General features: G+C 41.1%; 1 protein-coding gene across 2 annotated transcripts; it reads right to left on the reverse strand.

Annotated features, from left to right (window-relative positions):
- Positions 1-841: 841 nt before the first annotated feature.
- Positions 842-16,366, reverse strand: ZFP62 (ZFP62 zinc finger protein). Of its 2 annotated transcripts, XM_070465196.1 has the most exons (3): positions 16,280-16,339; positions 15,611-15,737; positions 842-4,210 (listed from the first exon to the last, which is right to left on the reverse strand). In XM_070465196.1, the coding sequence occupies exon 3, from the start codon at positions 4,095-4,097 to the stop codon at positions 1,494-1,496; it is 2,604 nt and encodes an 867-aa protein (XP_070321297.1). In that variant the 5' UTR covers positions 4,098-4,210; positions 15,611-15,737; positions 16,280-16,339; the 3' UTR covers positions 842-1,493. The 2 variants fall into 2 exon arrangements, with proteins under 2 accessions (XP_070321297.1, XP_020762496.2); XM_020906837.2 differs by lacking the exon at positions 15,611-15,737 and having other exon boundaries at positions 16,280-16,366.
- Positions 16,367-17,180: the final 814 nt, after the last annotated feature.

Below are 17,180 nucleotides of genomic sequence, written 5' to 3' on the forward strand. Positions count from 1 at the left end.
TTCTTTAACAACTAGCGCCATCTGGGAAGTCTCCAGTCTTACATATAGTTAACACTATATGTAAATTCTGTCTGGTCCCAAGAGAACAGTTTCTATTTTGTGACTGACCACTCGCCCAACCTGTCCACTCCTAGGGGTTATTATCCAGCCCCAGTATGAGGATCAATCCAATCTTCACTTCTGGTGGAGGTACCACCTAATTTCTCATAAAATCTGAGCTACTAGCCCTGAGGGATGAGTCCCCTGCTGCCCTCCTTGGTCTGCATCTGGTATAACTTACCCTACAAAGACAAGACACACAAATGGCTCTCTGTGTGTTCTTCCACCTAAAGTATGTCACAGCCTGTTTACTTTTGAAGAATTCCTTTATTGGAGTTTCACCTTACCTTGCCACAACTATCTGGCTCTTCATGGCTGAGAGTGAGCCCTGAACAGAAATTCGTAACATTTTACAACAGACAATAAACACATGTAGTGCATGAAATCTTTACAATAACACAAACAATCAAACATTTAACAAGATTGTTAAGAAGCAGGAATTTTCTCCTATCCCCCAATAACAGATAGCTACTTAGCTTTTCAGGTCCTGCAATAAAATGCCCTCCTGCTCAGAATTCCTATACATAGGAATACCTGAATCAATTTTTTCTGCATGTTGAGGATGTGTTCCATTAGTTATTAAATATGCTAAATTTCCATCCATGGTAGAACCCTGCATTTGTAGCATAATGTGTGATATTTTCACTTATCACATATTCATGATTCATTAAGGGTATTTATTTGAAAATTTTTAAAGTTTCACCCACTCAATAGTGTATATCACAACATTACAACAGTATAGTCCAATCAACTTGAATTTATTTATGAGTGACTCTCTATTTTCTTAAGATTTATAAGTCTGTACTTTTTACATTTCCTACAATGAAGTTCAAATTTTCACAAGTTGCCATCACTCCCCCAAATCAATTATATCAAAGTTATTCTTCATGACCACTACTATATTAATTTATATTCCCTGAAGCCTGTTTCCTTTCCCTGAATTAGCCTACTGGAGGTCCTTCTTGGATCTTTTCCACTGACCAACGGATAACTGGAATTCAAAGCTATTCCTGAATTTCCTACATTCCTACTCAGAGACTTTACCCATATATGAACTTTCTGTTGGTGACTATGTGACTTCTAATTGAAGTCTTTTTCTCATATGTATTTCTTACGTCCAGAAATGTCTACTTATTTTGAAGACTTTTTTCATACTCCATCACTTCGACAGGTTTTATTCCCAGCATGAATTAAATATTTTATATTCCATAAGGGCTCACCTACTTCAACACTGGAACCTTCCTTGCTGGCTATGACTGAAAATCACAGAGAAAAGAAATCACTCATGGTTTCATTTATACTGTGAAAATTATAAGCCACGAACAAGGACCTCAAATACTCTGATAAAGTTTTTCTTCCATTTGCGCTCCCTGATACTTGGTAAACTCTGCCCCCTACAGAGACATGCTCATCCTGGCCCCATCCAGAGCATTCCCTCCCTCATGAGTTCTCTTCTGGGATGTGCCACTGTGACTTCCCATATTTGTCACATTTAAATATTCCTCTCCAGTATGGATTCTTTTATGCTTGGTGAGATTTGATCTGATATTAAAAGCCTTCCCACACTCATTACATTGGTATAGCTTCTTTCCAGTGTGGATCCTTTTGTGTTGGTCAAGGACTGATCTATAATTGAAGGATTTCCCACACTCACAATTATAGGGCTGCTGCCCACCATGGACACTTTTATGGTTGATAAGACTCGAGTGTGAGATGTATGCCTTCCCACACTCATCACATCCATAGGGTTTCTCACCTGTGTGTATCCTTTTATGCACTGTGAGGCCTGAGCTGTTCCTGAACGCCTTCCCACAGCCATCACACACATAGGGTTTTTCCCCCGTATGAATCCTCTTGTGTTGGGAAAGGAGTGAGCTATAACTGAAAGACTTCCCACATTCAACACATTTGAAGGGTTTCTCCCCAAGATGGACTCTTTTATGGCTTATAAGAGTTCTGTTTGAGAAAAAAGCTTTTCCACATTCATCACATGTGTAGGGGGTCTTGCCAGGGTGGGTACTTTTATGGTTAATAAGGCTTGAGTGTGAGATGTAGGCTTTTCCACACACATCACATTTATAGGGCTTCTCACCAGTATGAATTCTTTTATGCACTTTAAGGCTTGAGTTGTTTCTGAAGACTTTTTCACACCTGTCACATTCATAGGGTTTCTCTCTAGTGTGGACCCTTCTGTGTTGAGAAAGAAGTGAGGTGTAGTTAAAAGATTTCTCACACACATCGCATTTGTAGGGCTTCTCCCCAAGATGAATTTTTTTGTGATTTATAAGGGTTCGGTATGTGATAAAGGCTTTCTCACACTCATCACACTTATAGGGCTTTTCCCCAGGGTGTACACTTTTATGATTTATAAGGCTTGAAAGTGAGATGTAGGCCTTCCCACATTCTTCACATTTGTAAGGTCTCTCCCCAGTGTGGATTCGTTTATGGACTTTAAGGCCTGAATTATTTCTGAAGGCTTTTCCACACTCATCACACCCAAAGGGTTTCTCCCTTGTATGAATCCTTTTATGTTGTTCAAGGGCAGAGCTGTAATTGAAGGATTTTTCACAATAACTACATTTATAGGGCTTCTCCCCAAGATGGATTCCTTTGTGGTTTTTAAGGCTAGAGTGTGAGATATAGGCTTTTCCACACACATCACACTTATAAGGTTTTTCCCCAGTATGGAGTCGCCTGTGGACTTTGAGTCCTGAATTGTTTCTGAAAGTTTTTCCACAGACATCACATACATAAGGTCTCTCTCCAGTGTGAATTGTTCTATGTTGAAGAAGAAGTGAGTTATAGCTGAATGATTTTCCACACTCCTTACATTCATGGGCTTTCTTCCCAGGGTGAATGCTTTTATGGACTGCCAGGCCTGAGCTATAGCTGAATGCTTTGCCACAGACATCACATTTGTAAGGTTTCTCTCCTGTGTGGATCCTTTTATGCACAATAAGGCCTGAACTGTTCCTGAAAGCCTTCCCACATTCATCACATTCATAAGGTTTCTCTCCAGTGTGGATAACTTTATGCTGAATGAGGAGAGAGCTATAATTAAATGATTTTTCACACTCATCACATTTATAAGGTTTATCTCCAAAGTGGATGCTTTTATGATTTAGAAGTGTTCTGCAGGTAATGAAGGCCTTCCCACACTCATCACATTCATAGGGTTTCTCCCCTGTATGAATCCTTTTGTGGACTCTAAGGCCAGAGCTATTACTGAAGGTTTTCCCACAGATGTCACATTCATAGGGCTTCTCACCTGTGTGGATCCTTTTGTGGACTCTGAGGCCAGAGCTGTTCCTGAAGGCCTTCCCACACTCACCACACTCATAGGGCTTCTCCCCAGTGTGAATTCTCTTATGCTGATCCAAAACTGAGCTATAATTGAAGGATTTTCCACACTCATCACACTTACAGTTCTTTTCCCCAGAATGGGTGCTTTTGTGGTTTATAAGGCTGGAATAGGACATGTAGGCTTTCCCACATTCCTCACACTTGTACGGCTTCTCCCCAGTATGGATCCTCTTGTGGACTCGAAGGCTTGAGCTGCTCCGGAAAGTCCCTCCACAGTCATCGCACTCATAGCGTTTTTCACCAGTGTGCATAATTTTATGCTGAACAAGTCGGGAATTGTATTTGAAGGATTTTCCACAGTCATCACATTTATGTGATTTCTTAACAGCACTGGCTTTTTGCTGTAGACTGGGATGAGAGTTTCCATTAATGCTCTCCACACATTTTACTTGTTCACTGTTTTTCTGTTCTATAGGGACAGTCTGGTGTATGACATATTTTGAGCTCAGATGTAAGCTTTTCTCAGATGCCTCATCTTCCTGTTCTGTCTTTATATTTGCTGTATTCCTGGCTTTGCCAATCTTTTCCCTGATGCCACTTTTGTCTTCCTTCATTCTTTTTCCCTCAGGCTTGTCCATCTGATTTTCTACCTTGCTATCCCAATCACAAGTTTCACCAACCTTAGACTCCTGCATATGATCCTTGTGAAGACCTTCCACTTTTGGCCATATAGATTCTGCATTTCCAGTATTTTCATACTTTTCAGTTGATTCCTCATCCTCAGTGCCCCTCGTCTTCAAATGTGACACTAAACCAAGAAAATGAAAATGATACCTTCACTTTAGAAAAACTGAAGGAATTAATATCCAAATTCACTCATTCACTCCACAAATGTTTACTGACCACATACGGTGTGATAGGTACCATTTTTAACTGCTAGGGATACAATCATGGACGTGCCAAAATTTCTGCCCCTGCAGAGTAATGTTAAAATGCTAGATCCCTGGGTTGCCAATGGAACAGAGACGTTTTCTATTCCTGCATAACAACTCAGCATGATGACAAGTTGAAATGAACTGGAATGATGCACAGAATCAAGGGCAACAATGACCAGTTGTTGAAAAATATCACCTAGTCTCTGAAAACCAAACAGAGGGTCCAAAGAGTCTCTGAAGAATAGGAGACAGAAAGATTAATAAGACAAAAGCTAAGAAGTCATAATCAGCAGAGGGTTGGCAAAACTAAAGGAGAAATCAGTACATGAGTGAAGGTAAAGGGGAGTTGGTTATGAAATCATGAGGACAGTCATGTCAGAGATGAGAAAGAAAACAAGCTGCAGATGCCTGTTGCTGGTATAGCCTTCTGGATTTCCTCTCCAAGGAAAACACTGACCCTGGAGAGTGGTTTAGTCAGGGAAGAACTCTACATGGAAGAACACACTCTGGCTTGCCAGGCAGAGGCATTCATTCCCACTTTATGAACAGGCTAACGGCAGTCAGAGCATATCAAAGATCAGAAGCTAAAATACAAACTGTCAAGCAAAGGAAACGATACTGCCTAGGCATAAATACCTAGCTGTATGAGCCCCAAAAAAGTTACTTAAGCTCTTTATGCCAGTTTCCTCATCTGTAAAATGAGGGCAATAGAACTGATGTATTAAATAACATATATAAGGTATGGAGAACCCTGCCAGTCACTTGGTTAATTCTATATGCTATAGCACCTAATTCATTATTTAATCAAGATCAGGTTATTGGATCAGGGTTGGAACCTGGGGATAAACCACAGGACTCAGAAAAGGCAAACTCCTCAAAGCAGATTTTAAGGCAGTGACTCCTTATTCCCTTGAAGGCACTCTACACACAGCTGGCACTCTGTCAGCATGCACCTGCTAAAAGACTGACTCTTGAGAACAGAAGCAACACTTCTAACTTAGTTGTCTCCCAGCCTTAGACAATTAGACATTTGTAATTAGACTTAGTTAACATTCAGACCTCTTTCTTACCTGGGTATCAGACCCCCCTTGGTCAGTATTCTGTAATTCTACTTAGAAACTCTATGTGTGAACATGTGATAAGAAAGCAGAGGCAATAAAAGAAAAGTAAGATATATACTCTGGAGTGGACACATATAAACACCTGCACTCATGATCCAATTTATGCTTACAGAAGTGAATAATAGACTCTGAATTAACATTTACAGAACAGGAGGAGCTAGGAACTCAATATCGCCAGGAAGCTAAAATAAAGAATCACTCGGTATACATTTTAAAAAATGAAGATGAAAAGGTAGTTCATCTGAGAAGGCTTCACAAAATGAATACTAAGTAATATCAGGTAAGAGATCATTAGAAGTCACTAAAGAGTGGTGGCACAACCCTAGCTCCATGCTCCCTTTCTTTACAACCTTGGGCAGGGCAGTCATGCTATTTAAAATGTGAGTGGTCACTGGAAATCCAGACCATTAGTAGCAACACATCTTTTGTCTGTGCTCTGAATCCTGCTCCCATCACATGAGGGACCCTGCTCTACCCATTCCCTTTGATCTGGGCCCCTCCACCTCTATCACCCTCAGCTCTGAGAAGAGAAAGATGTCAAGTTTCTACAACACAAAATCAAATCCCCTGAAATTGCCAGGGAAACACAAAATTTGTCACGGTGGAAAAAGAGAAAAAGAAAAACTGTAAGGGAGGAGAACTACTCATACTATTTAGATATTCCAAAGGCTATTATAACTAAAATGGTGTGGTGAAAGCTGAAAGTGTTAGTTGCTCAGTTGTGTCCAACTCTTAGCAAGCCCATGGACTGTAGCCCACCAAGCTCTTCTGTCCACAGAATTCTCTAGGCAAGAATACTGGAGTAGGTAGCCATTCCCTTCTCCAGGGGAATCTTCCTGACCAAGGGATCAAACCTGGGTCTGCTGCATTGCAGGTGGATTCTCTACTGTCTGAACCAAACAGCCAAACAGGGAAGCCCAAACAGTGTGGTACTGGTATATAAAAAAACAGAATAGGAAAAAATCCAGAATAGTCCCAATTACACACAGAATCAAGTATATGATAAAGGTGGTATTTCAAATCAATGAAGCAAAAATAGTCTCTTTAATAGTGTTGGAAGTAGATCCATTCTTTACATCATTCACAGGAATAAATTCCAAATGGAAGTGAAGTGAAGTGAAGTGAAAGTTGTTCAATCGTGTCCAACTCTTTGCGACCCCATGGACCAAACAGTCCATGGAATTCTCCAGGCCAGAAAACTGGAGTGGGTAGCCTATCCCTTCTCCAGGGGATCTTCCCAACCCAGGGATCAAACCCAGGTCTCCTGCATTGCACATGGATTCTTTACCAGCTAAGCCACAAGGGAAGCCCAAGAATACTGGAGTGGGTAGCTGATCCCTTCTCCAGACGACCTTCCTGACCCAGAAATCAAACTGGGGTCTCCAGCATTGCAGGCGGATTCTTCACCAACTGAGCTATCAGGGAAGCCCTCTCCAAATGTAGCAGAACTCTAAATATTAAAAACTGGCACCAGAAGAAAACATGGGTGAATGCCTCTACAACCTGAGTACAGAAGTTTTTTATGACCCAGATGCAATAAAAGAGTAACAAAGCTGATTACATGGAAATAAAAGTAAACTTGTGTGGCAAAAAATACCATTAGCAAAACCAAAAAAATAAATGACAAAGTGGAAGAAAATATCTGCAACATATATTATGTATAAAGGCTAATATCTCGAATATACAATGTTTTAAAGTTAAAGAGACTAAAAATCCTACAGAAAATGGGTAAAGAACATGAACAGACAGTTCATATAAAGAAATACATAAATGGTCCTTAAGCATGTTTTCAATTTCACTCATAATAAGAGAAATGCAAATGAGAACTATACTAAGATCCCCTTTCTCACGTTAGATTGGCAAATATTCAAAACCTTAAAAATATACTCTTTGGGTGAGGCTGTGGAAACAGTCTCACACATTACTGAGAATGCAAATTGGCATAACCTCTGTTGAAGGAAATCTGCCAATATCTACACAACTATGTATGCATTATACTCCAATCCAGAAATCCCACCCAGGAATTTACACTGAAGATACACTTCCAACAATACAAAAGCATATGTGCACAAAGTTATTCATCGTAGCATTATTTTTAATTACAAAATCTGGAAAATCATCTACATGTCTAAGCATAGAAGACTGGTGTATATGGCACACACACACAATGGAGTACTAAAAAGAAGAGGAACATTTCTATAAATTGTTAGGGAGCAATTTCCAGGATATGCTGTAAAGCAAAAGACAGCATATATGCTACATCTTATGTAAGAAGGAAAATAAAAAATAACAAGCATATAACTGTTTCTCTTTTTAGTAATGAGAAAATCCACAAAACAGTGAAGGCTGTTTCCTATAAGGTATAGAGTGGAGGAACAGAACAGAAGAGAGAGGGGAGAGAGACACTGATTACAGCTTTCTGTATAGCTTTTACTCATGGAAGCATGATAATGTTTTGCAGATTCAAAAAATAAAATTAATAAGACTGGGAAAGGGGGAAAGCCACTAAACTATAAAGTGAATGGAAACCAATGAATTCATTTGTGTTTTACATGAATATGGTAAATGTAAGACCAAAACAAAAAAAAGGAAGAACTAATTCATGTCACTTGGGTACATAATATGTAACTTTGTAATACATACTCTCAGTTTTGGGAAGGCTGGAGTGAGCCGTGGGGAAGAGCTGCAAACAACAAGTTTGGGAAGGTTTGTTTCCTGTAGTTTATGGGCAAAGCAATTCAGAAACAATTTTAGACCTATTACTAGACTGGGTAAATGTTGATTTAATTGGGAGCCAGAGCTCTTCTGGAGGAAGAAGGAACATAACAATGTGGAGTAGGGTGAGACAAGAAAGACCCTGTGGGGACAAATCAGAGGCATTACTGTGAACTTATGATTTCTAAATTATATACAAATGCGCACATTATATAAGTGTACATTCACCTGTATGTATATTTGTATGTGGTGGTGGTGGTGTAGTCTATAAGTCGTGTCTGACTCTTGAGACCCCATGGACTGTAGTCCACCAGGTTCTTCTGCCCATGGGATTTTCCAGGCAAGAATACTGGAGTGGGTTGCCATTTCTTTCTCCAATATTTGTATGTATATGTGTGTAAATGTATATATATTCGCTAGCTTTGTCTGCTGAAAAGCTAAGAATCAAAAATATCTGAGTTAATGAGCACAATCCAGGACCTTGTTCTTGGACTCTACTATCATTATCTACCAAAATGAACCTGCAGGATTCCAGGCTGGGGCCAGGATAGGTATAAGATGAGCTGAGACATCGTTATGACAGCAAATATGAAAATGCTCAACAACGACAAAAAGATGATGTGGGCATATGACAAGACCACAAGAGCCAGTTTCAACACTGAATTTACGCTCTATAGCAATTATGTCAAGAATTATAAACCATTGAAAAGGGGATTACATGAGTTCATACAGGTACAAATGGGAGAAAGGGAGGCCTCCTGTTTACAGGAGAATGCCAGGGCTGGTTGGTAAATGTGGAGGGAATAGAGTTGGAAGAAAAAAAAATCAGCATTCTGCAACTATCAGAGTAAAGACTTGGATCAGGGGAGAATTATCAAAGGATTCTAAGTCTAGGGGAATTCTCACGAGGAGCAGTATATATGCAAGGTCTTAAAATACACCTTCACAGACTGCAAGGGAAGAAACAGTAATTACATAGTGAAGAGATTAAAACATGGCTTGGCCGGTCATCTTAAATTAGTATCACCAATGGGGGCAGATAAACATCATGTGATTCTAGAAGTGACACCCTGAGAAGGACACATCACTTACAGAATGCATTACCTGAACTGAAAAATAAATATCAGGTAGATCAGATAAATCCAAAAAAAGGACATTCTACTAAAAGGTATTTATATTCTTCAAAAGTATCATTGTCATAAAATACAAAAGCTACAGAAATGCTTCATATTAAAGGAGGCTGAAGAGATTTGACCACTAAATTCAATACCTGATATCAACTGGATCTGTACTGGAGGTAAGGGCTGTTATTAAAAATAATTGTGTCAACGGATTTAACTGGAATATGTATGGTAAGTCAGGCAAAAGTCATTAACAACTTTAAGTTTACTGAAGCTGACAACGGCACTGTAGTTACGCAAGAGAATATCCTTATAAATACACACTGAAGTGTTAGAGATAAAGGGCCATGATATGTATGTTACCCTCAAATGGTTTAGAAAAATAGATATGCATGAAACAGCAAGAGAAAGAAGACAAAATGAAGTAAAAAGTTAACCACAGGTGAATGAATAAAGGGTATTTTTTTCACTATTTTTTAATGTTTTAAATGTATTTATATTAAAAATAATGGATGATTATTAGGATTTATTTTTTATTCTTTATCTTTTAAAAATTTTTATTGGAGTACAACTGATTAAAATGTTGTTTCTGCTACATTATTATTATTGAAAAATTTCTGTATATTGAAAATTACTCCCAATAAAAAGTTTGTATGTGTGTGTGCCCACTCGTGTCCGACTCTTTGTGACTCAATGGACAACAGCCTGCCAGCCTCCTCTGTGTATGGAATTTTTCCAGGCAAAAATACTGGATTGGGTTGCCATTTCCTTCTCCAAGGGATCTTCCCAATGAAAAAAATGTTAAAGTGTAAATTTAAAATTGTCTCAACTATTCCCTCCCCTTCAGATACTGCTTTTGCCATCCTGCCTCCTGTTCACAGTTGCATATTGAAAAAGTGGTCTTCATGTCCCATCTCCCCACATGATGCATCTATTCAATCTGATTTATTCCACTCAGACCATGCTGCATTAGCTTCTTCAGGGCCAGGTGCTGACTCTTGAGTTTGCTGACCCTTGGATGTTCTGGCCCCCTGTTCTATCTGAAACCTCTCCTCTTCTGACTCTACATAATCTTCCTGGGAAGTCCCATCTATATGTGTGGCTCCTATAAGCTGTCTTGCAGAGCCTCATCTCTGGCCCAGACCCCCTCTTCAATTACCGAGACTCATATCCACCCATCTTTTCTTCTGAATAAATCAGAAGTGGGCTCTCCCTTTTCCCTCACCACTCCACATCCAGACGACCATTTAAGACCACCTATACAGTTCTCACGGAGAAGGCAATGGCACCCCACTTCAGTACTCTTGCCTGGAAAATCCCAAGGACGGAGGAGCCTGGTAGGCTGCAGTCCCTGGGGTTGGTGAATCGGACACAACTGAGGGACTTCACTTTCACTTTTCACTTTCATGCATTGGAGAAGGAAATGGCAACCCACTCTAGTGTTCTTGCCTGGAGAATCCCAGGGAGGGTGGAGTCTGGTGAGCTGCCGTCTATGGGGTCGCACAAATTCGGACACGACTGAAGCGACTTAGCAGCAGCAGCATTCAGTTCTCAAGTCCTCATCCCCAACTCCATTTCCACTGCTAAGAATTTAGTTTAAGCCCTCCTAAATTCCCTTCTGAACTTCTGCCATAGTCTCCCTACCTACATTCTTAACCCTGTGCAATTTTTCTTCCAACACTATCAAAAATTTTGTAAAATGCACATGTGAGCCCTCCCCAATAAGTGTTTAAAGGCTACCTAGTGTGGTGCTTGAAGCTTTCTGCATCTCACCAGCTGGAGCAACTTGCTGGACACCGAAGAGGCCATGCTAATTCATTCCTTGCTGACACCACACTTACAATCCTTGGCCCAGATGGGTGGACCCTTTCCCCTCTGACAGGCTAATTCTCAAGTCCCTTCATGTCCTCTGGGATTCCTTGTTTGATTGGCTGTGGCCTAGCCTGGTCTGCATGAAACTTCACTGTTTACACCTCTGGCCTAGGCAGACTCCAGGAGTCTCCCTGATCTAGCCCTGCTTAACCTCCTCTGCTTGGGGAGAGGCAGATTTTCCTATCATCTGATGTAGTCCACCCAATCCTCTTAATGACTGAAATCAAAACAGGGTAATATACATGTGCATCTTCACTGAAAGCAGATGGTCGGCAATGGAATTAATATTATGAATTGACTAAAGAAAATTGATGACTAAGAAAAGGTCAGTCAAAAACACAAGCAGAAAAGCTCAAAAACATGATAGTACTAGGAGACATGCAAACTAGTAGAAGAGTCTGGCAGGAATATAACCAACATATGATAATAATGGCAGACATAAAGCATGGATGAGGGAAGAAGGGGAAGGGACATACTCTGCTTCAAAGAACTAGGAAAAGCTTCAGGAAGAAAGGGCTAGTTCCAGCAGACAGAAGAGCAGGTGTAAAGGGTTGGTGTTCACCATGCTCTGGACATGTGGAACAGATGATGGCAGGCACAACTGGATAGGTGGGCAAAAATAAGGGCTTCAGCAAGGTCTGCCCATCATACTAAGGAGTCCAGGCTTGATTCAGAGGAGTTTTAGGCAGAGTGGAAAACTCAGATATGCATTTTGGAAGATCACTTATTCTATCAAATCAGGAGGTTAAAGGGGCTAGACAGGAAACATTTTAGGCTTTGTGGGGCACATACAATTCTATCACTTGTTTTTCTTTTTGGCTTACTTTTTAGTATTTCTTTTAAAATGTAAAAACCATTCTCTGCTTGCAGGCCATATAAAAACAGATCAGAGATCCAGAAGTCTGCCAATTCCTGCTAGATAAAATCAAGGAATCAGAATTAATTTAGGATGGTGTGAGATAATGGCATTAGGCTACATTTGAAGTGTCTTTTTTTTTTTTTTAAGACTATGCTAGGTGAAATGGCATAATGTCTGGAATTTCCTTTAAAATACTTCAACAAAAAAAAAAATAAATAAATAAATAAATAAAATACTTCAACAAAGAAAAATAAAATGGGTAAAAGGAAACAAATATAGCAGAATCCTAATAATTGTTGAATCTGAATGATGGATGTACCAAGTTCATTATACTATTCTACTTTCCTATTATGTTTACATTTTTTTAATAATATAAAATTAAAAGAAAGATTACTCATTCTAGTTGCAATGGGAGAATGGATTGAGGAGGAGAGAGAACTGAGTACTACAGTCTGGAAGATTATTATAATCCAATCAATACTGATGTGGTGACTAGCTCATATGTCCTCTATGACACAAGAAAGGAATCACTTCAAAAGCACAATTCCTACACAGAAAGAGGGCCAGATGGGTTTAATTTCTTAAAAGTTCTCAAGGCTAAAGGGGACCTCCTCTCTAATGAGTTCTCAACAGAGTGAAAACTGGTAATATCCATATAGCCTAGTTATATCAGTTAAGTTTCAGCAATAGTAAGCCATCCACTCCTTCTAAATTACATAGAACCAACGTCATCTGGGTACTTCTGTGCTTCACATTATTCATGTTCTGCCACCAGTGCCTGGAAAAGCTCATGAAGAGAGTTAAGAATCTGTCCTTAATTTTTGCTATCCCTGCACAGGAAAGTCAGGAGCCACTTCTCAAGAGACTAGACAACTCAGAAGAGAGGAACTGTGGCTTACTATGGCTGAAAATTCCACCTTAACAAACTTCAACAAGCAACATGTACAACACATCTGCAGCTACTGAGGATTTTCAGAGTACCAACCACATTCCACAAATCAATCTACCATCTGGATTCTGTATCTTAAGTTGTTGGATATTATACTGGACTTGGAAGTGACCAACAAGAGGAAGAAAAAGAGAAAATCAGAGTGAATATGAGGACAAAATGCTTACAGACTCAGAAGAAGTGAAAGGATAGGACAAATCAAAGATGAGACTAAGGAGTATGTGAGAAAAGTGTTAAGCAGATGGGAAGAAAGTATGGTTTCTGCTTTAGTTATTGCATTTAGTTTATAAGTATTAGAATTGTAAATGGTTAACATAAGTTGGTTCTACTGCTTAATCCTTGTGATTAAGGGTAATTTTTTCCTTAAAGTAAAAAATGAAATAGAACATTCTCATACCTAGTAGTGGAGAAGAAAACCCTAGTCATCCTAAGGAATAAGGTAAGCAAAGGAGATTTTGAAAGGGGGACTGAGAGATTTTCTGAAGCTAAAGGGGTAAGACTGGCTTGAAGAGTGTCATTAATAGACAGTTGTTTGGGCTACTGTAAGGCTAAGTATCATAAACACAAGTATCAGGAGAGAAAAACTGGTTTGTTCTTCAAACACTCTATGAATTGTCAATCCCTTCTTTAAAAATTCTTGCTCAGATATGCCCTGGGACAAAGTCACTGGGTGTGCTGTAGTTTGAAGTAACAAAGAAACTGGAAACAACCCGAATGGCCTTACTAGATCTTAAAAAATGATGGTACATCCAAAACATCCAAGGTCACAGGACTGGAAAAGGTCAGTTTTCATTCCAATCCCAAAGAAAGGCAATGACAAAGAATGTTCACACTACCACACAACTGCACTCATTTCACACGCTAACAAAGTAATGCTCAAAATTCTCCAAGTTAGACTTCAACAGTGTGTGAACCGAGAACTTCCAGATGTTCAAGCTTGATTTAGAAAAGGCAGAGGAACCAGAGATCAAACTGCCAACATCTGTTAGATCATAGAAAAAGGAAATTCCAGAAAAACATCTACTTCTGCTTCACTATCCTATGTGCCTTTGACTATGCTAAAGCCTTTGACTGTGTGGATCACAACAAACTGGAAAATTCTTCAAGAGATGGGAAAAGCAGACCACCTGACCTGCCTCCTGAGAAATCTGCAGGTCAAGAAGCAAGTTAGAACTGGACATGGAACAAGGGACTAGTTCAAAAATGGGAAAGGAGTATATCAAGACTGTATATTGTCATCCTGCTTATTTAACTTATATGCAAAGTACATCATGTGAAATACTGGGCTGGATAAACCAGAAGCTGGAATCAAGATTGTTGAGAGACATACCAATAATCTCAGATACACAGATGACACCACCCTTATGGCAGAAAATGAAGAGGAACTAAAGAGTCTCTTGAAAGTGAAAGAGGAGAGTGAAAAAGCTGGCTTAAAGTTCAACTTTCAAAAAACAAAGATTATGGTATCCAATCCCATCACTTCATGGCAAAAAGATGGGGAAACAATGGAAACAGTGACAGACTTTTATCTTCTTGGGCTCCAAAATCACTGCAGATGGTGACTGCAAGCCATAAAATTAAAAGATGATTGCTCCTTGGAAGAAAAACTATGAGAAACCTAGACAGCATATTAAAAAGCAGAGACATTACTTTGCTGACAAAGGTCCATCTAGTCAAAGCTATGGGCTTTCCAGTAGTCATGTATGGATGTGAGAGGGGGATCATGAAGGCTGAATGCAGAAGAACTGCTACTTTTGAACTGTGGTGTTGAAGAAGACTCTTGAGAATCCCTCGGACTGCAAGATCAAACCAGTCAATCCTAAAGGAAATCAGTCCTGAATATTCATTGAAAGGACTGATGTTAAAGCTCCAATACTTTGGCCCTCTGATGGAAAGAGTCAACTCATTAAAAAAAGACCCTGATGCTGGGGAAGATTGAAGGCAGGAGGAGAAGAGGATGATGGAGGATGAGATGGTTGGATGGCATCACTGATTCAATGGACATAAGTTTGAGCATGCTCCAGAGATGGTGAAGGACAGGGAAGCCTGGCATGCTGCAGTCCATGGGGTCACAAAGAGTCAGACAAGAATGAGTGACTGAACAACAACAAAAACATCCAAACAACAGCCATGACACTTCAATATTGCAGCGCTGTATTTAAAAAAATAAAGAAAAAAAAAAAAAAAAAAAGCTTTGTGTTCTGATGACCTCTAACATAGATTAAGCAAAAGAAACAAGGTGCAGAATTCTGAAAAGTACCTTATCACCTGTGTGAAAAAAAGGAGGGACTAAGTACATTCAAATTTGCCAATATGTTTAAGAAACTGTATACATTCAAATTATCTATCAAATGTGGTTGGTTTTCTAAAGGGATTGAGCCTAGAAAGACAGCTGAACAGAGGGAGATCTTTTCATTGATATCTTTTCACATTTTTAATACCTGAACCATATGAATACATTACATAGTCAAAAACTTATTTAAGGAAAAACCCTCCTGCTTTCAAAAAGGAAACACTCCTGGTGGCCTCCTAGTCCAAACGTCTTAGAGCAGCACACCCAGCCCCGGCCTTCGATTCTTCTTTCACATCCCCAGGCCTGGATTCCCTAGGAGCCTCCTCGACCTATTTCTCCCTACCTAGTCAATTCCTTCTCATTGTGAGAGGCAGCGACAGACAGCCTCTTCCCAGATCCCTTGTCTGTACAGAAGGTGAGCTCTCCTAGGGCGAAGGCCGGGCAGCGTCTCCCAGCGGTTCGATCAACACCTGCGGCAGGAGTCTCTCAACATCACGGCCCCATCAAACAAAACAAAAAAGGTGCGGGGCGGGGAGGTCAAATAACAGTACCCCTCGGGATCCTTCCAAAGCTCGTATTCACTCTCAAATCCCAGGGACAAACATAACTGCCACGGGCGCAGAACTGGGGGCTTTCTTTAAAGCACTGATTTTCTGGGTTCCCCTTTGGCCCGAGACAGCAGCGAAGAGCTGAGAAACACGGGTATGCGGGCCCCAGCCCTTCTCCACACACCTGGCAGCCCCACCTCAGCCCTGGCCCGCTCGGACAGCCGAAGTTGGGGCCCACAAGGAACCCGATATGTTCCAGGGGTGGGCCCGACACCTCTCGGCCGACCCGAGGGCTTCCCTCCCCTCTACTTCCCCAGTGCGCTTCCTAAGGTGTGTGTAGGGAGGGGGCGCGCTTCCTCCCCCATCCCGCCCAAGACCCGAGGAATAGCCGAGACCCGGCCAAGGGAAGGGCGTGGCAGGCTAGGGCCGAGGACGGGAGCGCGGGCGGCCGCGGACTCACGTACTGGCTGTGGCGGCGCCGCGGGAGCCCGGCCGCCGGCGGGACAAAAGCGCGGACGGCCCGGCCGGAAAAACCCAGGCCCGCTACGGGGCACTTCCGAGTCCTCTCTACGAGGCTGGAGGACTGACTCGATGATAGCGCCTTTTCCGGGCACGTGACCAGTGGCACTCTGCGAAGGCGTCCGCGGCTGGAGAGGACTGTTCCGTTACAGTTACATATAGATAACATATATTTATAACATATATATTTAATTTATAAATTAATGTGAAGCGCTCATCGTGGCGCGCGTTGGCGACGAACCCACGAAGGTTACAGTTTTCTAGAACTTCAACTTGCGGCGTAGGGCGGACAATAAAGCAAACGTGTGATTCGGTAGAAAAAAACACCTAAGGAACCTCTGTGCTTGAAGCTAAGTCGGTTCAAGTACACAGGGGATACTTCACGTACCGCGGGGAGGGAGGGCGGAGGAGCACAGGGGCCTTAGGCGCCCGACTATGTTCGAGGGGCTGGCGCGGTGGCCAGAGTGCTGCCCACAGAGGCCCGCTACCGGCTGGGCAGCCCTGAATCAAACCTGATCCCAACCCTTCAGTGGCTCAAGCCGGGCAGTGACCCCTGATGTCGGCTCCTGAAACCCCAGCTTGAGATGACTGAAAAGCGATGCTTTCTTTTTGCAGTAACATCTAAATACCTTTTATCTTGAGTTTAAGTAATTACAGAAGGCATTTTTGAGGCCACATTGGGAATACTGACACACACAAAACTGCTTTCCGTTCTTTAAGAGGCATCCGTGGGCCTCTAAACACATGACTTGATACTATCATCCACTTTAAACGATCAGAAATTTTACAGCTTTTTGGTTTTTCTCCTCGAACTTGTATTTTTATGTCTCTCAGAGTTTTTATCCT

Source organism: Odocoileus virginianus, chromosome 3 (genome assembly GCF_023699985.2).
Source record: "Odocoileus virginianus isolate 20LAN1187 ecotype Illinois chromosome 3, Ovbor_1.2, whole genome shotgun sequence".
In the NCBI taxonomy this organism is placed as follows: Eukaryota; Metazoa; Chordata; class Mammalia; order Artiodactyla; family Cervidae; genus Odocoileus; species Odocoileus virginianus.